General features: G+C 46.9%; 1 protein-coding gene across 5 annotated transcripts in view; it reads right to left on the bottom strand.

Annotated features, from left to right (window-relative positions):
• The window catches only part of ARHGEF2 (Rho/Rac guanine nucleotide exchange factor 2), a 168,795-nt gene that overhangs the window by 12,762 nt on the left and 132,052 nt on the right, over window positions 1–23,981 (bottom strand). For all 5 annotated transcript variants that reach the window (XM_087913749.1, XM_087913748.1, XM_026721827.2 and 2 more), the window contains 11 exons: window positions 22,028–22,157; window positions 20,944–21,053; window positions 13,672–13,818; window positions 12,502–12,752; window positions 10,829–10,954; window positions 9,227–9,344; window positions 7,757–8,008; window positions 5,615–5,691; window positions 4,291–4,460; window positions 1,790–1,857; window positions 567–761 (listed from right to left, as the gene is read on the bottom strand). In XM_087913749.1, coding sequence (XP_087769875.1) covers window positions 567–761; window positions 1,790–1,857; window positions 4,291–4,460; window positions 5,615–5,691; window positions 7,757–8,008; window positions 9,227–9,344; window positions 10,829–10,954; window positions 12,502–12,752; window positions 13,672–13,818; window positions 20,944–21,053; window positions 22,028–22,157 — 1,644 coding nt within the window. The remainder of the gene's footprint in view (window positions 1–566; window positions 762–1,789; window positions 1,858–4,290; window positions 4,461–5,614; window positions 5,692–7,756; window positions 8,009–9,226; window positions 9,345–10,828; window positions 10,955–12,501; window positions 12,753–13,671; window positions 13,819–20,943; window positions 21,054–22,027; window positions 22,158–23,981) is intronic.

The following is a 23,981-nucleotide window of genomic DNA, read 5'->3' as shown; positions in this document are numbered from 1 at the left end:
CTATATATATGAAAGCGAAATATCACTCACACATCATCACAAAATCTCCAGAACCATAAAGCATACAAGCATTAAATTTGGCACGTATGTTCTTCTTGGCTTCTAGGGGCTCACTAAGAAAGGATTTTTCAAAATGACCCTCAGAGCATTAGTATTTCCTATATTATTATTATTATTATTATTATTATTATTATTATTATTATTATTATTATTAAACACGCTCTGATGCTAAGGAGTTCTAGTTTCAGTTTCAGAGCACCAAGCAGCTTTAGTACAGAATAGTTGAGCTGACACGCCCAGGCTCCTTGCTGTCTCTTCCTTGCTCACACAGCAAACACTCTTTCAGTTTCCAAACAGCCCTCAGCTCTATCACACACTGACAGGATGCTGAATACCGATGGATGCTGGTGGGCAAAGGCAGAATTTTTCTCCTCTTATTTTTCTTCCCCCAAACTAAGCCTGACCGCATAGTTTCATAGCGAAGCACGGCTATCCAGCGAGTTATGCATACTGTTGTATGATAAGTAAATGTTAGAAGTCAAGATTACTATTGTGGAGAACAGTACCTTCTCGGATGCCTTCCTGGATCAGCTTCTCGCCATGCAGGGAGTCCGATGACTCGGTGCGGAAGAGAGAGCGGGGGTTTCCCCAGGGCGAAGGGCTGTCTTCCCTGCCGCTCTGAAGAGTCACGAGGTCCGCAAAGAGCTCTGTTTTCTCCCTGAGAAGGACCCCAATCTCCTGGTCACACTGCTGAATCTTATCTAGGGGAAGGAAGCAGGGGTGTTTATCCACGGGTTCTCTGCCTGGTTGCTGGGTGGGCGTGGCCTAGTTGGCCTCCTGCACCATGGCAGGGAGGGAGGTGTTTTCACCCTCCCTGGGCTCTAGAGGCTTTTCTCGAGCCTCTGGGAGGGTGAAAACGGCCTCTCTGGGCTCTGGAGGCTCTCTGGAAGCCAGAAACGGGCCCATTTCTATCCTTCCCGGACTTCCGGGAGGCCCGTTTTTCGCCCTCCCAAGGGCCCCTGCATTTACCTGCATCCAAAACAGGCCACGTGGGGACTCCAAGGAGGGGAGGGGAGGGGTGGTGGGGCCAGCCAGGAGTGGGATTTGGGGTTAGGGTTGGGGTTACTGAACTGCACAGAATATTAGCGAGGGGCTCTCCCGAACCCTCAGCAGCCCCAGCCCTGGAAGGAAGGGAGGGAGGGAGGGAGGGATGGAGGGAGAGGGAGGGAAGGTGGCTGCCAGGGGGAGGTGCAGGAGGGAAAGTCAATGTCTGTCCAGGGAAGCTGGGAATGACCTTACCCCAGGAGTAGGATTCTACCAGTTCGCACCTATTCGCTAGAACCGGTTGTTAACATTCTAAGCAGTTTGGAGAACCGGTTGTTAGAAGAAATTACTGGGCTAATCCTGTAAGGAAGGCAGGAAGGAAACATTCTGGGGTTGCTTACAGAAACTGCCTCTCCTTTAACCCTTATTACATTCTTGGTAGGACTAGTCTGGAACTTCTCTGGAGTTATTTTTCCCTCCTTTGCTGATACTTTGCTGCTCGTGTGGAGTGACCATTCAAAGTTACAATGGCACTGAAAAAAGTGACATGACCGTTTTTCACACTTATGACTGTTGCAGCATCCCTACAGGCATGAAAGGCCAGGCGAGGAGATGAGTGCCTCGATGTGAGTGATATTGAGTTGGCAACGCCCAGCCAATAACATGAACACCAAGCCACGTCCACCAACTAAGCCACGTCCACAGAACCGGTTGTTAAAAAATTTGAACCCCACTCCTGCCTTACCCTTCAGCTTCCTGAGAGAAGCTTCGCTCTCGGTCTCAATGAAGGGGAAGTCAGCCCGGTCAGGGCAGCTGCAGCGGAGAGACAAGCAGAAAGATCATCAGGCTAACCAATTGGGACATAAAAGGACCAGGATTTTTCTAAAAGAAGAGACTGGACATGTGTCTGAAATGGTACAGGGTCCTCCTGCTTGAACAGGGGGGCTGGACTAGAAGACCTCCAAGGCCCCTTCCAGCTGTATTCCGATTGATTTCTGACTGATACGCTTGGGAGTCCTTGGGCAGTCTGTGTCTCTGGGTGTTTGGGGAGAGAGGCGGAGTTGCACAGAAGCATTTTCAGTGCCTCAAATTAATTAAATCCCATTTAGGGTTCTCTCCACCAACTTCTGCGGCCGCTGAATCAGCCATCTGGCCATTTCAACCAAGCTCTGCTTTTTCTGGACATTAAAAGGAGAAGGCAATCCTGAGGCCCTTCTACTCGTAGCCTCCAGCTCATTCCTCATTTTGGGAAGTCCAGTTTTAGTCTCCCTCCCTCCATCCTTGCTATCTTTTTTTTAAAAAAATCCCCCAAAGGCCGTAAAGTCATGATCACTGAAAGCTACAATGAATCTTAAGAGGATTTGGGCTTCCCTCTCTGGGGCCATTCCAATCCAATAAATGGATTCCACCTATTTGTATAAATGGCTTTTACTTATTTATTTGGAAAAATTAAAGGCCGCTCCTTACAGCCATGTTATGGTACAGTTAGGGCAGTGGTGGCTAATCTTTTTGGGCTCCTGTGCCAAAAATTGCATGTGCATTACCATGTGTGCACTTGCATGCCAGCACCCAGAATGCAATGCACCCCTCCACGTCCCCTGCGCATGTACGCACAATCCCTCTGCCACCCCCTTATCTGCACTGTACCTCACAGCTGATTTTTCGGCTGGTTTGATCCCTTTTTTGGCCTCTCAGAGGCTTGGAAAAAGCCTCTGCAAGGCTTTTCAGGACGAATAATGTGCTTGTTTCGTCACTTCCGGTGACGAAAGGAAATGACAAAACGGGCCTAATCGTCCTGAAAAGCCTTGCAGATGCTTTTTCCAAACCTCTGGGAAGCTGCAAAAGGCCTCAAAACAGCAGAAAAAATCAGTTGGGAGGCGTGTGCATGCACAGTGCAGACAGGTTTGGCTGTGGCTTGGGTGCCCACACAAATGGCTCTGCGTGACACCTGTGGCATGTGTGCCATAGGTTCGCCATCACGGTTCTAGTGCCTGGGAACTTGGGAGGGGAGAACTTACAGAGAGGTGGAAGGTTAGACATAACATTCTTTCTTAGAAGTTAACGACAAGTTACCCTGCACCTGGAGAGGAGTGTCTGGAGGAATGTCTCCAGTTGGGATGGATGGTGATATGTGATGGACTGATGGGAGGGGCAGATGGACTAGTAGGGGGTGGGATTTGGATTTTCAATTCCGAAGGGAAAACATGGAACTCTCAGATTTGGGCTTTCCCCAGATGTGCCAATATGACGACACTAATAAATGGAACTTTGAGGAAATGTATTATCTTGGAGTTTGTTAGTTGGAACGCTGACAACCTGGCTATGCCCCCCTCCTCCCCCCACCCCAGAGGTCAAACACAACACAAAAGGGCACCCTTTTTTTTGAACTATTACCATCTTGCAGAAGATACAGGATAATAAAAACAAGGACAAACAGGCTGAAAAACAGCCTCTATCCCAGGGCAGTAGCTCTTTTGAATTCTACCGTATAATGCAATATAAATGCAATATCAGGGGTTTTCAATTCAATGTGTGGAGTATGAAGGGTGTGTGTTTGTGTTTATTTTCATGGTCATGATATGCACTGAAGATGGGTGTTTGATTTTGTTTTATGAGGTGCAATGACAATAAAACAAACTAAACTAAACCCTGATGCAGACCTCAATGAAGCAGAGTCGATATATTATAATGCATGGGATGCCTGTGGTATGAATGGTTTAGGAATAAAAAAAAATCAAAATGACAATTAGGTAAAGAATAAGAAACTGTAAATACTTACATCTACATTCATATCTATATTTATTCATATATTAAGTTGAAATTGTATAATGAAAGAAATGTGTATATAGAAAGATGATAAGGAAATGTAAAAGATGTTGATGTTGATATAATGATGTATAAAGTTTTATTTCTTGTTTTTAAATTTTGAAAATTTAATAAAATTTAATAAAGTACCTGTCAAAAGAAAGAAAAAAAGAAAGAAACAAGAGTTTGACACCCCTGACATAGCGTGATCTGCTGCGCACCATGCCACAACTGGCTGGGTTCACATCACACCCAAGCCAACCTCGATTAGAGCATGCTCAGAGTAGTGCTTTAGCAAAGCCCATCAGGCACTGGAGGTGGCTTCAACTCCTTGCCTTACAGGAGGTGCACGTCTGATTGCTTGTCCCATTGCCAGACCTATGGAAGGGGGAGAGGAAAGAGCAAGATTGCCCCCCACCGGCCCTATACACACACACTCACAGCTTCACAGTCTGCTGGATGACCTTCATCCAAGTGTTGCGGTCATCACGCGATGCAGCGTGAACCTCGTACATCTCCGGCGGAGCGTTACTGATGAGGAACATGCCCTTCTCCTGGTTGGCAATATCACGGACAATCAGGTCCTGGAGGGAGATGACTACTGGCTTGTCCTGAAAGGAAAGAAGCATGTGCAGAATTCCTACTCATAGATAGATAAGATGGGTAGGATCATCCATTTAATTTTCATAGCAACCGTAGGAATGTCAGTTCAAATCTCACTAGGCTCAAGATTGACTCATCCTTCCATCCTTCCAAGGTCAGTAAAATGAGGACCCAGATTGTTAGGGGCAAGAGGCTGACTCTGTAAACCGCTTAGAGAGGGATGTGAAGCATTGAGAAGCAGTATATAAGTCTAAGAACTATTGCTATCTTTCTATCTTCTTTCCTTCCTTCCTTCTTTCTTTTTCCTTCTTTCCTCCCTTCCTTCCTCTTTCTGTCATGGCACTATGGTTAGAATGCAGGATTGTCCATTACCAGCAGTTCGATCCTGACCAGCTCAAGGTTGACTCAGCCTTCCGTCCTTCCGAGGTGGGTAAATGAGGGCCCAGATTGTTGGGGGCAAGAGGCTGACTCTGCAAACAGCTTAGAGAGGGCTGGAAAGCACTGTGAAGCGGTATATAAGTACAAGTGCTATTGCTATCTTCCTTCCTTCCTTTTCCATGAGGGTGCAGTATTACAGGCTAATTTTGCCCATTGCCAGGAATTCGATCCTGACTGGCTGAAGGTTGACTCAGCCTTCCGTCCTTCCGAGTGGGTAAAATGAGGACCCAGATTGTTGGGGGCAAGAGAAGCAGCTGACTCTGTAAACTGCTTAGAGAGGGCTGCAAAGCACTGTGAAGCGGTATATACGTCTAAGTGCTATTGCTATTTCTCTTCCTTCCTTCCTTCCTTCCTTCCTTCCTTCCTTCCTTCCTTCCTTCCTTCCTTCCTTCTTCCTTCCTTCCTTCCTTCCTTCCTTCCTTCCTGTTAGAATGCAGAATTGCAAGCAAACTCTGCCCACAGTCAGGAGTTCAATCTTAACTGGCTCGAAGTTGACTCAGCCTTCTGTCCTTCCTAGGTCAACCGATGAGGCCCCAGATTGTTGGGGGGCAAGAGGCTGACTCTGTAAACCACTTAGAGAGGGCTGTGAAGGCACTGTGAAGCGGTATATACGTCTAAGGGCTATTGCTAAATACAGCCACGGCCCTGCGCCAAGAGGCACCTATTTTGAGACCTGGATATCTCATCACAGGAAAAGGTGATGGAAAAACAAAAAGGCACTTACCAGGGTGGGGAAAATATACTTCTGGTCCTTCTCTTGTAGGAAGATGAGAACGTCCGTCATCAGAACCGCCAAGACATCTGCAAGGGAGAAAACGGACAAAGGACCATGGGGAGAAGAACAGTTTATTGCAGGGATTCCCAACCTCCAGGCCAGGCCCACTACCAAACCTTGAGCCGTTGGGAACTGGGCCCCGGAAATGTGAGTGTGCATCCCCACTTGCACGAATGTGTGTGTGTATGCTCCATTTGCACAAATGGTGTGTGTGTGTGTGTGTGTGTGTGTGTGTGTCTGCTGCTCGCACACGTGGCGTTGTGTGTGTCAGCCGTGGAAGCCATTTTTTACTTTGAAGCTCTGAGGCTGCCACAGTTCAGTGCCTTGGAATTTGGGAGGGGGATTTCATAGAGAGGCAGAAGATTAGACACAATAACATTCCTTTCTCAGAGAGTCAAGGACAAGTTGCACTGCACCAGGAAGGGAGTGACTGGAAGAATGTCTCCAGTTGGGACGAAGATTTGATTGGGCCATGTGATGGGCTGGTGGGTGCAGGGGATGGATCTTTGATTTCTCTTTTGGGAACAGAAAACCTGGAACTCTCAGATTTCCCAGATGTGCTAATATGACAACTCTAATAAAATGGAACTTTGAGGAAATGTGTCAACTCATAAAACATTCCTATGCCTGTTTTAGTAGTTGCCATAAAAAGTGGGGGAGGAAATCTGGAAGAGCAGTGCAGCAGTTTGGAATAGAAAGTGTCAACTCATAAAACATTTGGTATACATGTTTTATAGTTAACAACAGAAAGAAGGGGGGAGCTTTAAAGAGCAGGCAACAGTGTGGAATCGAAAGTAAATTCCATTCATATTTTCTTCAAATACTGATTAGATGGTTGAAGTTTCTGCCGTGAAAAAATGTAATTCGAGAGCATGATTGGTGATTCTTGGCTATGGATGTTTTTCGTTGGATGATACACCCAGAGGGGTGGGGGTGGGGGGGAAGCAGGATTAAAGGTGACAGTGAATTACGTATCTCAGAGTTGGTAACGCCCTGGTTAGTGCCGGACATAGAATGGTAGCTTCAAATAAATCCTCTTTAGTTTTGGGAGTGTGGCTCGAGGCTCATGATTTAATTGGAGTAACTGCCGGAACCCTGACAGAAAGTACATTCCAACTCTTAGCTTTAAAAGATTGTAACTAAACTACCAGAGCTTTTGCCCGCAAATATATTTAATTGGAGAACATGAATGATGACACCTAGCTTGTGAATGTGCTCAATAGGAGAATATGATTTATGACACACCCAGGCGGGAAACAGGGTCACAGGGGACTGTAAATTACGTCTGCCAGAGTTGCCTTCATATAGGGCAGTGCCAGTATGTTGCCTCTAATGTATCCTTTGAAGCTTTTTGACGTTTGGCTCGAGAATCATTATTTCATGAGGGCGATTGTTGGAATCCTGACAAAATGTTTGTCTTGGAGTTTCTTGGGTTGGAGTTGGTTAGTTGGAATGCTGACGCACTCTTGCCCATCACTCAATGCGCAGAATCATCCCCCTGCTCTCCTGCCAGTCTGCAAAGCCAGAAAGTTTGGGGAACTCTGGTTTACAGGTAGTCCTCAACTTAGAACCGTTCATTTAGTGATGCTTCAAAGTCACAATGGTACTGAAAAAAAGCAGCTGAGGAGCGTTTTTGACAATGATGACCATCGCACCATCTCCTTAATCACGTGACTGAAATTCAGACGCTTGGCAACTGACTCATATTTATGACCATTGCTGTTTCCTGGGGTCATGTGATCCCCTTTGTGACCATCTGCCTAGCAAAGTCATGGTAAGCCAGATTCACTTAACAACCGGGTTGCTAACTTATGAAGTCCAGTAATTTACTTAACAACCAGGGTACTGACTGATCAACTGCACTGATTCACTTAACCACTGTGGCAAGGAAGGTCTTAAAAACAGAGCGACATTCACCCTAACAAACATCTCACTCAACAACAGAAATTTTGGGGCTCCATTGTGGCCGTTAAGTCAAGGGCCACCTGCGTCAATTTGCCTGATCATTGTGCAGAACTTGCCCCTCCTTCGTTCAGAGACTAAAACCACGGAAGGGATTTCCCTGCCACTCAAGCAAGACCGCCATTGCACCTTTGAAGCGTCCTGTGGGGGTCTTCCAGAGCATGCAGCCGTCATGGACAACTTTCCGTCGCAGCATCTCCTCCTTGCTGAAGGGCCCCCGCTCCGAGGGCAGGTAGGCCTTGGTCCGGCCGTCCACCCGGCTGTAGATTTCCTGCAGCCGTGCGTTCTTCTCCTGATTGTGCACTTCCTGGTCGACGGTGGAGATGAGGTCTTTGACCAGAGACAGAGCTGTGCTCAGATCTTTCTGGTCTACTTCATTCCCTGGGGGAAGGGAGGGGGAGAAAGAGAACATTAGCGAATTCATGGAGAGTCTGGGAAAGGAATGGAAGGGAGAGGAGGGGAAACCACATTTGCAGGCAACTCAGAGGCAGCTGCTCAGCCCAGAAGGGCAGACAAACGGCTTTTGAAGCACTCCAAGGGTGTCACGTCCCCATCGGGAGTCTGAATCCAAGGAGGAAGACAAACAGCTGACACAGGGAATGTTGCTCTGTTGGCTGTGGAGGAAACTGGGGAAGAGCAAAGTCTGACTGGGCAGAGCAGGGGAGAGGTAGAGCAAGGCAGAAGGAATTCAAAGGAAGACCCAGACCCAACCCCTCTTCATCCTAGGGCACGCAAGGGGGAACAGAGAAGGGAGCAATGTGGGTTGTGTGACTTATGGGGGAGGGAAGGGCCCTGATTTCCTTCATTAGTCACATCTGGGAAGACAGTTTAAAGGAAAGGCAGCTGAGAGCGGTGTCTTCTGGGAACAAACGTGGGTTTATCTTGTATTGACTTTGCTTATCAGCGTTCCTGGCATCCTCCCAACTGTGATGAATTACAGCCGTTCCTTCACGTCTGGAATTCTTGCTCCTGCCCTGCCAGACTGATGACCTCCTCTTGCCTTGACTGGACTTATAGTTCCAGTTTTTGTTGACCATGTTTTGGACTTGATTCCCTGCAGCCAAAGGCTGTTCCTGGGAGTTTTTTTCTCCAGCCAGAAGGTAACCAGGACATTGGGGGCAAAGTTGGAGCTGATAAAAGGACTCCTACTGTTTATCTGACTGTGTTGCCCTTGTGCCACGCCCCTTTGGGTCAACACAAAGGGATTCCCCCTTAGTGATCTTGCTAGAAATAATGGACTGGACAACTTTATAAGAGAGTGGAAACCGTTTGTGGACTTTTTATGTGCCAAATACAATATCAGATGGTTTAACAGAGGGACTTGAAGATTAGTGTAATGTTTCACTTAACCTCTACACACACACACACACAGTATACTACACACATACACGTATCACATATACACACACATACACACACACAGAGAGACATACTGTGCATATTCCATGATTTAAGAACTAGAAATTCATTTCTTAGGTGATAGAAACAGTCCATAGTACAAATTTGAAGAATTGGTGTCATAGCTATTAACTGTTGATGAATTTTTTTTAAATAACCATACCCTAAAAGATCACCTGTGCCCCACCCTCTCTCTGGTACCTTTGGAATTTTGCCGGATTCGATCAATGAGCCCGGGATATTTGGTGATGCGCTGGGTGACGAGGAGAATGCATTCTTGCACCCCATGCCGCCGAAGCACCGATGAGCGTGAAAATCTCTGGAAACATCAAGGAAATGGGTGGAAGGGTTATCATCTAGAATACCTCCGCAAGATAGGCAGCAGCACATGTCTGTACACATCTCACCCATCGATCTCATGCCAAATCTGAGCCGCAAAGCTTCGGTCATGGCTATAAAATGAGGAAATCCACAAACCCTGAAAAGGTTGTACGTATGGCTACAGGTAGCCCTCGAGTGGGATTGGAATTTCGGTCAGTAAGAGATGCTATCGTGGCTGCCTCTCGACTATCCAAGCTTCATGAGCTGACAGCCTGACATTATCAACAGGATTGGGAGGGATTGGAATGTAAGGAAGAAGGGGGGGTGGGGCGTGGAAGCCACCTGAGCCTTGTGAGAAGCTCCAGCCAGCCAAGGTCAACCATCAGTATGCAGAGCTGGGAATTGAACACTTGTTACCTGAACAATAGACAAGCACCTGTTTGGACATTCGCAGAGAACAGGGGGATGGTCCGGAGGAAAGAGCAAAATTTACTTTGCATTGTCTGCCCGGGAAACTTCAGATTCAGCTTTGCTACTTCTGTAACCACTTAAACTTCAGTATACTTTTAGCAAAAACAAATTTTCTGGAGTCTTTGTGTTCTGACCAAGGCTTCTGAGACCGTAATTACGCACACACTTATTTTAAAAACAAGTTTTGTTTTATTGCAACGCTAGGAATTGTTTTCATTCCCAGCCGGTAATGAATCTCAAACAGTCCCTCGAGATAAGCACCCACCTTTCTTCTACCAATAAGAGAAGTATCAAATGAACTAGAAAAAAAAACAGCTGAAGTACAAAGAGCTTCAAGAATGAATCTGAACTGAACTGAACAAATGACTTTGCTTCCTGCAAAGGTTTTGTCACCTTTGCCTGTCCTTTATACCTCCCAGCCTTACTCCCAAGTCTCCCCTTTTGTCTTTTAAGTGTTCTTGCCTTCTGGCAACTCTGTGCATACGCGCACTGGGAACAGGCTCCCCTCTGCCTCACTGCTGCCAGACTCTGGAGGCTCCAGAGGCAGCACCCCACTCCCAGAGGGTCCTGGCTCCATCCCTATATCGGATGCAGGACCCTCGTCCAATCCTCTCCAGACTCCCGGACTGGTCCCCGTTCTTCCCCACTGTCCGATTCCGCTGCCGTCTGCACGGGCTGCGGGCGAACCACAACACTTTGCTAGATGACTGAGTGGGATGGTTGACTCACTTAGTAACCTCTGCAGTCCCAATTGCTGACGTTAACTGGATGACAGGGTTACAGGGGAGGCAGCTTCTGGTTGGCTTCCCACAGCCAAATCACTGGGAGAATTCCCAGGTGGTTTGCAAGCAGGACGGCAGGCAGGCAGGCAGGTAAAAATAACTGCTGCCAGGTAGGAGAAGGCAGGAGATGATGCAGAAGGGTTCCTCTGGTTTGTGACCCCTGAAGGCCGGTGCAGAAAGAGGCTGGGGAGAAGGGAAAGGATGCAGGAGAAACGGGGAAAGGTCTTACCCGGATGAATTGCTGGAACCGCTTGTCCCGAGTGAAGAGTTCTTTGTAAAGCTTAACGGCTTTGGTGTGGTGGCTGCAGAACTCTGAGTAGGCCTTCTTCATCTGCTCGGCAGCGGGGCCTGAAAACTGGAAGGCAGCATTGCTTGGTCTAGTGGCAAAGGCACCAAACTAGAAACCAGGAGATGGTGAGCTCTAGTTCCACCTTAGGCATGAAAGCTGGCTGGGTGATTTGGGACCAATTACCAGGAGATGGTAAGTTCTAGTTCTGTCTTAATCATGAAAGCTGACTGGGTGATTTGAGGCCAATTACCAGGTGAGGGTGAGTTCTAGTTCTGTCTTAATCATGAAAGCTGACTGGGTGATTTGAGGCCAATTACCAGGTGAGGGTGAGTTCTAGTTCTGTCTTAACCATGAAAGCTGACTGGGTGATTTGAGGCCAATTACTAGGGGATGTTAAGTTCTAGTTCTGTCTTAATCATGAAAGCTGACTGGGTGATTTGAGGCCAATTACCAGGTGAGGGTGAGTTCTGCTTTACACCTGAGAGCTGGCTGGGTGATTTTGCGCTAGTCACCATCTCTCCGGCCAACACATTTCACATAGTTGTTGTTGTAGGAAAAATAAAAGGAGGAAGGGCTACAGGTAGTCCTCAACTTATGACCACAATTGATCCCAAACTTTCTGTTGCTAAGTGAACCATGTATTGAGTTTTGCCGCATTTTACAACCTTTCTTGCCACAGTGGTTAAGTGAATGGCTGCACTTGTTCAATTATAACACAATTGTTTAGGGAACCCGATTTCCCCATTGATTTTGCTCATCAGGAGGTCGCAAAAGCGGATCACATGACCCCAGGGTGCTGCAACCGTCACAAAAATGAGCCAGTTGCCAAGCACCTAAATTTTGATCATGTGACGCTGTAGTCGTCAATCCCTTTTTTCAGTACCGTTGCAACTTTGAGCAGCCACTAAACGAACTGTTGTAAGTCGAGGACTACCTCTATTAGATATGTTTGCTGCTTTTGTTTATAAAATAATAACACAGGCAGGATCAGGGGTGGGATTCAGTCAGCTGGGACCGGTCGAACGAAGCGTGTACTCACCAAACCGGTTGTTACACCGATTGAATCCCACCACTGGGCAGGATATAAATCAGTGGCGGTATTCTACCGGTTTGGCCCGGTTCTGCCGAGCCGGCAGCGCCGATGAGCAGCCGAGACTGAACTGGTTCTCTCCACCGCTCTGCTGTTGGGCTCACCTACCTGGCCAGGCTCCCATAACTCATCTGTATCCTCTGCTTTTGATGCGCAGCTGCTTTGCGCGGCACAGCAGAGGAGACGGCCAAATGAAAGATCAGCTCAGATGATGGAGCCAACTCAACCATAGATCTCTCTGAGCATAGCACAGTGCTGCGCGGCAGCTGCTGAAGCGACCGGGATCATGCAGGCTTGCAAGAGGTGAGTCAGAACCCCTCTGTGCCTGTGCAAAGTGCATGGTTTGTGCGTGCACGCACACAAAGTGTGTGCATGCGCGCACAGCACCCCCACCAAGCCACGCCCACTGAACTGGTGGCAAAACTTTTGGAATCCCACCACTGATATAAATAAATAGTAAGAAATGAGGGGTGGGGAAGGAGGCACGGGAAGGGGCTCTTTGCAAAAATACTCCTTCCGGTACCTGCTGGATCAGGATGTCTCCCAGGCGGCTGATCACAAAATTCTTGCTGCTGCCGTCAGCCAGAGATTCCTTCCGCCGTTCCAGAAGGCGGGCCAGGAAGCCGTCATGGATCTCGCTGAGCTCATCCACACAGGGGAACATGCTCTGCACCACCGAGGAGTCCATCTGCAGGTCTTCCAGCATCCCCTTCCGAAAGAGGTTGCTCATGATCTTCAGGGTCCGGACGTGATGCAGCTCCGTCTGGATCAGCTCTGCAGGGATAGACGGGAGAAAGAGACTAGGCTAGGGAACAAATGGGGGCTGGGCTGGAGGTCCAGAGCCGCCCAAAAGGGAGGACAGGATAGAATCTCATGACGGAGTAACAGCAGCGTGTCCTGAAAACAGAATAACGGAGTTGGAAGGGACCTTGGAGGTCTTCTAGTCCAACCCCCTGCTCAGGCAGGAAAGCCCTATAGTATTCCATTTCAGACCAACGGTTGTCCAATCTCTTCTTAAAAACTTCCGCTGTTGGAGCATTTACAACTTCTGGAGACAAGTTGTTCCACTGGTTAATTGTTCTCACTGTCAGGAAATTTTTCCTCAGTTCTAGGTTGCTTCCAGGGGTGGGCGTGGCTTAGTTGGTGGGCGTGGCTTGGTGATCATGTGATTGGCTGGGCATGGCCAACTCAATATCACTCACATTGAGGCACGCATCTCCTCGCCTGGCCTCTCATGACTGTGGGGATGCTGCAACAGTCGTAAGTGTGAAAAACGGTCATAAGCCACTTTTTTCAGTGCCATTGTAACTTGGAATGGTCACTCCACACAAGCAGCAAAGTACCAGCAAAGGAGGGGAAAAAAACTCCAGAGAAGTTCCTGAGACAGGAAGTCTAGTCCTGCCAAGAACGTAATAAGGGTTAACAGAGATGCAGTTTCTGTAAGCAACACCAGAATGTTTCCTTCCTGCCTTCCTTACAGGATTAGCCCAGTAATTTCTTCTAACAACCGGTTCTCTGAACTGCCTAGAATGTTAACAACCAGTTCTAGAGAATAGGTGCGAACTGATAGAATCCCACCCCTGATTGCTTCTCTCCTTGGTAAGTTTCAATCAGCATAGTGCTGGAAGGGACCTCAGAAGCTATCCAGCCTGGCCTCCATCGCTGGGGAGGGGGCCCCGAGGGGGGAGCTCACCATAAATGACATCTTGCCGCTTCATGACTTCCTTCTTGTGCTGCTGCAGGAAGCTGTTGTCCACGGCCAGACTCCAGGAATCAGCCTCGAAATCCTTCTCGTCCATCTCAAAGTCGCACATCAACTGGCTGTAAAGGCCTTCAGCTCCTGAGGGAAGAAAGATCAAGGGTGCTGTGATGACCTGTGACACAAAATTGACAAAGTCACAAAAGTAGAATAAATTCCCTTGAATGCCTCCAACTTGGGCCCCAATGTCTAATTATCCTTGGCTGGAGATCAAACTCTTCCAAAAACAGTCTACGAAGAAAGTAAATGCAGTCCGAACCCAAAGTAAAGATAATTAGAAATAAAAACAACAACACAAACCACACTGAAATCGTTAACATGGCAGGCCAGGATGATAAATTGCAGACTTCCAAAGGATAACACAGTTGGGAGGATGCCAAAACCCAGATAAGCCTCCACAAAGACAAGCACGCTTTGCTGCCAGCAAGGAGCTGTGTGTAAATGCCCCTCTTATATCCTGTTCTCCCAGCTGCAACTCATGAAAGGGATCAGAGCCCTTTCCTCTCCAGTAAGCCATGTTGCTCCTTTCTCTGTTCCTCCCTGCATGCCCTAGGATGAAGAGGGGATGGCCCTGGGTCTTCCTCTGAATTCCTTGTCCCTCGTTTCACCTATCCCCTGCTCTGCCCAGCTGGACTGTGCCCTTCCCCCGTCTCTTCCACAGCCACCAGAGCCCCACTCCCACTCCCTGTCAGCTGCTCAATCTCCCCCTCAGAATCAGACTCCAATAAGGGCATGACAGGGGTGTACAGATAGTCCTCAACTTACGACAGTTAGTTTAGTGATCGTTTGAAGTTACAACGGTGCTGGAGAAAGGGACCTAGGGTCGTTTTTCACACCCTACCACCTTTGTAGCATCCCCAAGATCATGTGATTGAAATTCAGGCACTTGGAAACTGACTCATATTTATGACCATTGCTGTGTCCCTAAGGTCTCCTTTTGCGACCTTCTGACAAACAAAACCAATGGGGAAGCCAGATTGTCTTAACAATTGTGCTACTGACTTATCAGCTTCGGTGATTCGCTTAAGAACGGAGGCAAGGAAGGTTGAAAAATGGGACCGAACTCACTTATAAGTCCTCATAAGTCGAGGACTACCGGTGGGCACTGAAGGGAGAATGAGGCTGCATCGAAGAGAAAGCAAAAACCAGGGGCGTTCGAAGAAAAGGATCCTGCCACTCCTTAATAGCCAGGAAATGCTTGAAACTTAAATGTCAGTTTTATTTTATTTTTTAAATTAATTTATCATACAAAATACAAAAACACAAAAGGGAAGGGAAAGGTTTAGGAAAACGGGGGAGAAAGAAAGAAAAGGCATTGGCTTCCAACTCCCTTTGGTGCAGAAGAATAAGATGCGTCAAACCCCAACTTCTTACTTTTACATCGTAGTATAAACTAGTATAAAGGTCTTCTGCAGTCATGACATAATCCTAAGATTGAAAACCAGGCTTGTCAGATGATGCTATGTCTTTTCTATCCTGCTCTATGGAGTAGAAAGTTGGTCTATGATAGAAAGCCACTTGAAGAGACTAGAAGCATTTGAAATGTGGAATTACAGGCAGCCATTACCTATAAACTGGGTTGACAAAATCAGAAAGGAGGAGGTGATCAGCTGTCTGGGAAAGCCAAGGGAAATCGTCGAAAGCATTAAAAAGAGAGAGTTAGAATATTTTGGACATGGGATGCGACACCCGGAAAAATACGGCCTACTTCACTTAATCCTCCAGGGAATGATGGAAGGCAAATGAGGTCCAGGCAGAAGAAGAAGAACCTCATGGCTTCAAAATCTAAGGGGCCGGTTTGGACAAAACTCAGCAGCTCATTTTGTGAGGCTGTTGATCAAAATAGGATCGCCAATATGATCGAAAGAAGAAGGAGAAGGAGAGGAGGAGGAGGAGGAGGAGGAGGAGGAGGAGGAGGAGGAGGAGGAGGAAGAAGAAGAAGAAGAGGAGGAGGAGGAGGAGGAGGAGGAGGAGGAGGAGGAGGAGGAGGAGGAGGAGGAGGAGGAGGAGGAGGAGGAGGAAGAAGAAACAACAACTAGCCATTTCGATAACAACAAACCTCATTGGTAAAACTCAAAACCAAAGTTTTGGGTGATGCTTGAAACTTATCCAGCTTGCAAATATACATCAAAGCCAAAAAAAGTGGGGTGGTATAATTGAACGGGTGCAACCATCATTTTGTCAGATGTACCCACTTGTGCAGAGTTCAAGCTCACTACTTTATTATTTTCTACCTATAGTACAGGAATCTCCCTAGAGAAGGCAGCCTTCTCTTGGGAACAAAGAGGCTCCATGGAATTTAAGGGGAGTTGACCCTGGTCATTTTCAAGTTGTGCAGTGACTCCAGACTAGTTACCCGCTTGATCCCTCCTCTCTGCCAGGCTGGGAGCTTCCCAATAATGTTAATTTTTCTAAGCCCTCCCCTCTTCCACTAAATGCCCCTGTCTATCTGGGGATTTCAGGATAAAGCCATATATTTCCAGATTTCAGGAAAAAGCCATAAGGATTCTCTGGCTCTGCATTTTTCCTCCTTGTCCAGGAGGACCCGGATCCTAAGCTGCACGAAAAGCCAACTTAGCTGATGAAAGAAAAACAACCAAGAATCAGACAGCAAATGTGTCTGCCTCAGTTACATCAACGAGGAAATATTCTATTTCTGCATTTCTGGAGGAGGTGCAGAGCGGTTGGTGGAGAGGAGGCTGGAAATCTGCAGAGGATAACTGAGATCTGGTTTATCTTTTAAGTCAGTGATAGATCTGATCTGTAAAAGTATTGATTAACGCGATCAATTCTAAGAATCTTGTCGAGATTGGAAGGCAGGCTGAGCGGAACAAAGATGATTGATGGCCTGGAGACTGAGTCTTGCAAGAAGGATGTTAGGGCTCCAGCAAATCCACCCCCATTCAAATCCTAAGTCTCTAGCTGCATCTCTCAAAGTAAAAAAAATGATTCATTAGGACTGGCCATGTCGGCATTAGCTGGGTGCAGCCAACACTAAAATAGATCATTCATTTCCCCCTTGACCCTGGTCTTCCCCCCACCCCCTGGATGTATATTTCCAATGGGAACCATCCATAGCCAGAGTCATCAATCATGCGCTCCAGTAATAATCTTGTGTGCCAACAGCTTCGGCTGCCAAGGCGATTATCTGAGGCATTTAAGGAATGCACTGCTTTCCCCCCCACTCCCTTTCTGCTGGCAGGTAAAAAGACCAAAGGAGTATTTTTTTTTAAGTTGACAAAGGAGGGATTGTGGGAGCCAGGGATGTGTGGATTTGAGAAAAGGCAACATGGTGAATCATGGCAGTGTTTTCGACATACAGGTACAGGTGGTCTTCGACATACAACAGTTCATTTAGTGACCATTCAAATGGCACTGAAAAAGGTGACTTGTGGCCATTTTTCACACTTACAATCTTTGCAGCCTCTCCCCTTAATCATGTCATCAAAATTCAGGCACTTGGCAACTGGTTCATACTTATGATCGTCGCCGTGTCCCAAGGTCGCGTCATCCCCTTTTGCGACCTTCATCCCCTTTTGCAACTCAGGTTCACTTAACAACCGTGTGACTAACTTATCAACTGCGGTGATTCACTTAACTGTGGCAGGAAAGGTCGTAAAATGGGGCAAAACTCATCTAATGAATGTCTCACTTAACAACAGGCATTCGGGGACTCAATTGTGGTCGTAAGTCAAGGACTACCTGTACACAGTATTGGGAATGTAAGAGCAGTTGGAGATGACGGCTAGACAGAAAGAAGATCCAGCAAAAGTTGGATAATCTTCGCTTGGGGATGTTCTGAACACAGGGTCCCTTCTAAAATCTAGGATTCTATAGATTGTGCTGAAATGAATAAATTGACCATAAAACTAAAAGAGAAAGAAGAGTCAGAGTATTATGACATTTGGGATAATTGGTTGAATAAGAGAAATAAAGATGAAATAAGAAAGTTACAGATAAAAATATATAAATGTATATAAAGATGTACCAATGTAGATGGGTTTGCAAAACAATTTGTATAATAATGATGACACAGTACTGTGAAAATTAAGATCAACATGTTTTAAAGTTGGAAAAGAACAATAAAAAATATTGAGAAAAAAAAATAAAAGCTAGGATTCTAAGCTGCTGAAATTAAAACTGAAATAAGCCAACGAGATTTCGATGCGCTGTTGTTTCTATAGATACCACCACTGCCACCTTCTATTTTTTCCCCACAGCCCTTCCCTGGGTCTTCTGCCAAGTCTTCTGCTGCAATATCGCTCTGCATCACCTATCCGTTCTCTTCCTGGAACAGACTTTTTCTCATTCTCTCGAAGACGGAAAGAAAGTTCAAAACAATCTCATTAGATGAAGGGGTTGAAAGTAAGCAGAAGGGAATGAAAAGAGAGGCAAATGTAGAGTTCTTCACCAAAGACACACAGCTATACAGGAATAATCCTGGGCTGGAAAACTGAATAAGAAGCAAAGGTGTGATGCAGATGCATAGAAAGGTAACGGAAGTGTCATGCCCCTGTTGGAGACTGACGCTGAGGGAGAGGAGGAACAGACGACAGGGAGTGGAAGTGTGGCTCCGGAGGTTGTGGAAGAGGCTGGGGAAGGGCAGAGGCTGGCTGGGCAGTCAGAGGAGGACCCAGGCCCATCCCCTCTTTATCCTAGGGCACACAGGGAGGAGAGGATAAGGGAGAGACTGGTCTACAGGGGAGGAGAGGGCCTTGATCCTCTTCATGGGCTGCAACTGTGACGACTGGATAAGAGGACGGACATGCGTACGGGCGAATGCTGGAAACAAAGTGTGGAAATATCTCCAGTTTATGGTTCCTGAGTTTGACGTCCTTCCCAGTGTGTGTTCTGTTATCTGTGGACGTCTTCAAGCCCTTATCTTGCCTGGTTTGTGATGCTTTTCCCCTCCTTCTTGTAACTGTTTGTGTGGGAGTTTTTTGTCTTCCGTCAAGGATATTTGGAGCTTGGAAGCAAAGTGAAGGAATAAAAGGGGCTTCACCAGGTTTTTGTGACTGTGTTTGTTTTGTATCTCCACCTATGGAGATTGTCACTCATCCAGGTCATGGCTGTCCCAAAGGTGTTTTTCTTTTCTTTTTTCAAAAAGGCGACTGGACTTTCTGGTTTAAATTAATGTTAAGGCTTCTGTCTTCTTTAATGTTGTTGTGGTCTGCCGCCAGCCTGCGGAGATGGCAGCAGAGTCGGACAGTGGGGAGGAACATGGGCCAGTCTGGGAGTCTGGGGAGGACTCGTACGATGGTCCTGTGTCCGATGCAGAGATGGGGCCAGGACCATCTGGGAGTGGGGTGCTACCTCCGGAGCCTCCAGAATCTGGCAGCAGTGAGGCAGAGGAACAAGGGGAACCTGTTCCCAGTATGTGTGCGCGCACAGCTGCTAGAAGGCAAGAGCAGCTGAGACAAAATGGGCGACTCAGGAGTAAGGCTTGGAGGTGATTGCCCCTCCCATACTGTAAGGTATAAAGGAGCAGCAAAGGGACATGAGTCTTTGCAGGAAGCAACCTTGTTTGTTCTGTTCGGATTAAACCATGAAGCTCTGTGTGTACTCCGTTTGGCTTTTTACAGTTAATTTGGCACTTTAGTTGTTAGCAGCAATTCAAAGCAGAGAAAGGTGGGTGCTTATCTCGAGAGACTGTTAGGGACTCATTACGGGCTGGGAATGAACATAATTCCCAGCTTTTGAAATAAAAAGAGAGTTGTCTGGACTAAGTGCATGATTAATTACGGTCTCAGGAAGCCTTGGTCAAGAAAGCTACATTATTTTCCTTAGCATCTTCCCATGTGAATTTGATGTATCTGTCCACAGAGTTGATATGTTTGGTGAATGCTTCCAAGAAATGCCACTGGAAAGTCCAGTTGCCTCTTGGGGGTAGGGTCCTTTGGGTCTGCAACACCTGCATTTCAGCGTCAAAGGAAGAAAGACTTTCCACTGATTCTGGATTTGTCTGTTCTCCATTCAAGCCCGCTATCCGATTTTGGGTTCCAAATGTCAGGGAAGATTCAGACCAAACTGAGCAGGTTCAGAGAAGAGTAACAGAGGATTGATCTTATCAAGAGAGATGGAAAAATCTGAGAAAAAGTGATTGAAGGAGGTAAATAATTTACATCTGTCTTCAAACATGAAAATGTTCCATGCAGAGACGATCGCAAGCACACAATAAGGACTTGAAGTTACAGGAAGTGAGACGGTTTTGTGTAGTTGTGCTGGTCTAGAAAACTGGGAGACGGTGAGTTCTAGTCCCACCATAGACGTAAAAGCTGGCTGGGTGACTTTGGGCCCATCACAAGGAGACAGGGAGTTCTAGTCCTGCCTTAAGTATGAAAACCAGATGGGTGACTTTGGATCAGTTATTCTCTCTCAGCCCAACTCACTTCATGTGGGGAAAATGGGAGGAGGGAAAAGTATTAGGTATGTCTACCATCTTGAGTTACTTACAAAGTGATTAAAATGAGATAAACATTAAATGAATGAGTGAGTGAGTGAATGAGTGAGTGAGTGAATGTTAGAGGAACAAGGAGAATGTGCTGAACTGAGCCTTGGGGCTGGAAGAGTTTGACCCCAAAGAGAAGTTCCTACTTTCCTGGAGCCTTCTGGAAGCTTGTAAAACTTTGGGGATCTGGAAAGCCTTTGGGTCTTGAATGCTGTAACAGTCGGAATGTTGTCTTAATTGTAATTGCTGTTCTATTTCTTTTTTTATGTTGCATTTCTGTTACTGTATGCTACTCTGAGTGTAAGAGTTGCAGCTTTTGGACATTGCTTAAAGCAGCCTTGAATTATTAAAAATAAAAAAGCAGCCTTGAAGAGGCTTATAAATGCACCAATAAATAAATGCCAGATCCCAATGTATTTTTGGAAGTTTCCCCCACCACCACCAGTAACGATTGTTTTATGGAGGAATCAGGGACCAGAAAGATGGCAAGTTCTCCTATCCGGGCACAGGCAGGGAAGCCTCCTGTTTGGGATGCTTTCATTGGGCTTCCTGCACTGATCAGATGGTGGACCAGGTGGCTTCAACTGATCTTTCCAATTTTAGATTTCACCTGTTTTCCTCTAGTGTGGGGGGTGGGGGGTGGGGGGGAGGAAAACCCAGAGTGATGCCTCCGGCATCTTCTGAACTATTTCTATGGATGCCCTTGAAGCTCATGCAAATAAACACAGTTGCTTGTATCTGAATCCTCCTCTCCTCACCTTCATCAATGAGGGATTCTACAGACAAGGTTCGGTTGCGCATGTTGAGGGAGTCGGTGGACTGAGAAAGGATTCTCCGGATGCCCAGAGGGGATTCATCGTTGAACGTTCTGAAAAGGAAAGCAAAATTCGAGGGATTGACATTGCTAGCTATCTTTTCGACATGCAGTGGACAATTTTATCCTCTCCTGTCAACTGGCAAATGTTCTGGAGGACACCAGTTGGAGGTGAGCTACGCAGATTAATAGAGTTGGAAGGGACCTTGTAGGTCATCTAGTCAAGCCCCCCCAAGCAGGAGACCCTACACCATTTCTGGGCAGTCCAGTCTCTTCTTGCAAGCCTCCAGTGATGAAGCTCCCACAACTTCCGAAGGCAACTTCTGCTCCATCGGTTGATTGCTCTCACTGTCAGAAAATTCCTCCTTATTTCCACGTTGAATCTCTCCTTGATGAATTTCCACCCATTCTTCCTTGTCTGGCCTTCAGGTGCTTTAAAAAGTAGCTTGACCCCCTCCCCTCTGGGGCAGCCCCTCAAGTATTGGACGACTGCTCTCCTTTCTCCCCTGGTCCTTCTCTTCCCTAGTCCAGCCAGGCCCAGTTCTTGCAACCGTTCATCATATGTTTTAGCATCCAGTCCCTGCATTCCAACAGAATAATAGAGTTGGGAGGGACCCTGGAGATCTTCTAGACCAACCTCTTGCTCAAGCAGCAGACCCTATACCATTCTGGACTGGCTGTCCAATCTTTTCTTAAAAGCCTCCAATGATGGAGCAGCCACAATTTCTGGAAGGAAGCCATTGCACTGGCTAATTGTTCTCACTGTCAGGAAATGTCTCCTTAGTTCTAGGATGGATCTTTCTTTGATAAGCTTCCACTGTTAGTTCTTGTCCTGCTCTCAGGCACTTTGGGGAATAAGTTGACCCTCTCTTCTCTGTGACAGCCCCATAAATACTGCTATGATATCACCCCCAGCCCTTCTCTTTGTTAGGCTACACACATCCAGTTCCTACAACTTCTGGAGCAGTCTATAGACGTGTTTTCCCTGAATTTCATAGACAAATCATCTTTATTTTTTTTTAACTTACCCTGCAATGTTTGTAGTGGAGACACTTTTGGAAAGCGACAAGGTGGGGCGGCCTCTGCGGGATCCCAGCAAGGTCTGCCGAAAACTCTCAGATGGGTAAATGGCAGAATTGGGACGTTCCCTTGTGATGGCTAAAAAATACGGATAGACATGCAGTGAGAGGTTAGAAGCAGAGATGATATTCAGCCGGTTCTGAGTGGTTTTGGAGAACCGGTAGTGGAAATTTTGAGTAGTTTGGAGAACCGGCCAATACCGCCTCTGACTGGCCCCACCACCCCCATCTCTTCTCCGCCTCCCATTGAGTCCCAGCTGATCGGCTGGGTCTCCTTTGGTTGCCCTGAACAGGAGAATGGAGCTGGAAAGCAGGTCAGTAAGGTGGGGAGAGAATGGAGATTTTGTAGTAACCTTCCCCTGCCACGCCCACCAAGCCACGCCCACAGAACCGGTAATTAAATTTTTTTGAATCCCACCTCTGGCTAGAAGGCCACATTCTGTTGTTTTGAAACTCAGCCGTTTCGCATTTTTCAAACTGAGGAAGAAAATACCCTTGGATAGCCATTAAGAAAAGTTCTACGGCTCGAGGGAACCTAGAACCCTTTCCCCCCCTCTCTGGAGCCAAGCAGAGCAACTCAGAAAAGGGAAAGACAGCCTGATATTCAAGAGTTTTGTCAAGATATCTCGAGAGCTTGATGAGAAGGGAATTCAAGGCCCAATTTCCCATTTTTTAAAAGGGATGCAAGTTGGAGAATGTAAATCAAACTCCATTCTTCTTCTTCTATTTTACATTTCTTCGTTTTTAAAATGACAGTTTGTATCCCACCCTTCTTATGTTGGCCTATGGCCATAATAAAGAGTTGATATACAGGTAGTCCTTGACTTACAACAGTTCACTCAGCGACCGTTCAAAGTTACAATGGCACTGAAAAAAGGGACTTTTTTCGCACTTGCGACCCTTGCAGCCTTCCCCCCATCATCACGTGATTTACATTCGGATGCAACTGACTCGCATTTACGACGGTGGCAGTGTCCCAGGGTCATGCAATCCCCTTTTGTGACCTTCTGACAAGCAAAGTCAATGGGGGAAAGCCAGGTTCACTTAACAACCGTGTCGCTAATTTGACAATTGCAGGGATTCCCTTAATAGAAGTGGTGAGAAAAGTCGTAAAATGGGGCGTTGCAAACACACTTAACTACAAATATAAGCGAGTTTTTACTGGCTTTAGCTTACTTTACTTACTCTTCCTTAGCAACATAAATTTGGGGCTCTGTTGGTGTGGTGGTTCGCCTGCAGCCCGTGCAGACGGCAGTGGAGTCGGACAGTGGGGAAGAACGGGGACCAGTCTGGGAGTCTGGAGAGGATTCGGACAAGGGTCCTGGGTCCTATGCAGAGATGGGGCCAGGACCATCCGGGAGTGGGGTGCTGACTCTGGAGCCTCCGGAGTCTGGCAGTAGTGAGGCAGAGGAGCAAGGGGAGCCTGTTCCCAGTGTGTGCGCGCGCAGAGCTGCTAGAAGGCATGAACAGTTAAGACAAAAGGGAGTAAGGCTGGGAGGTGATTGCCCCTCCCATAAGGTATAAAGAACAGGCAAAGGTAGAGAAACCTTTGCAGGAAGCAAAGTTCTTCACTCTGTTCGGATTCAACCTTGAAGCTCTGTGTGGACTTCGGTTTTTTACAGTTCATTTGGCACTTTAGTTGTTGGCTGCAACTCAAAGGAGAGAAAGGTGGGTGCTTATCTTGAGGAACTGTTTGGGACTCATTACAGGCTGGGAATGAAAATAATTCCCAGCGTTGAAATAAAACAAGAGTTGTTTTAACTAATGTGTGTGCTTAATTATGGTCTCAGGAAGCCGTGGTCAGAACAGTTGGGACTACCTAAGTTGAGGGCTACCTGTACAACAGTCTTGTTTCAAAGAGAGGAAATTGTTCCCTGCTTTCGCTGGACTTCCCAGCACCACT

Source organism: Pseudonaja textilis, chromosome 16, assembly GCF_049901715.1.
Source record: "Pseudonaja textilis isolate UNSWEBS1 chromosome 16, rPseTex1.2, whole genome shotgun sequence".
Taxonomy (NCBI): domain Eukaryota; kingdom Metazoa; phylum Chordata; class Lepidosauria; order Squamata; family Elapidae; genus Pseudonaja; species Pseudonaja textilis.
Note: the sequence above shows the minus strand (reverse complement) of the source record. Positions and strands in the feature narration are given on the sequence as shown.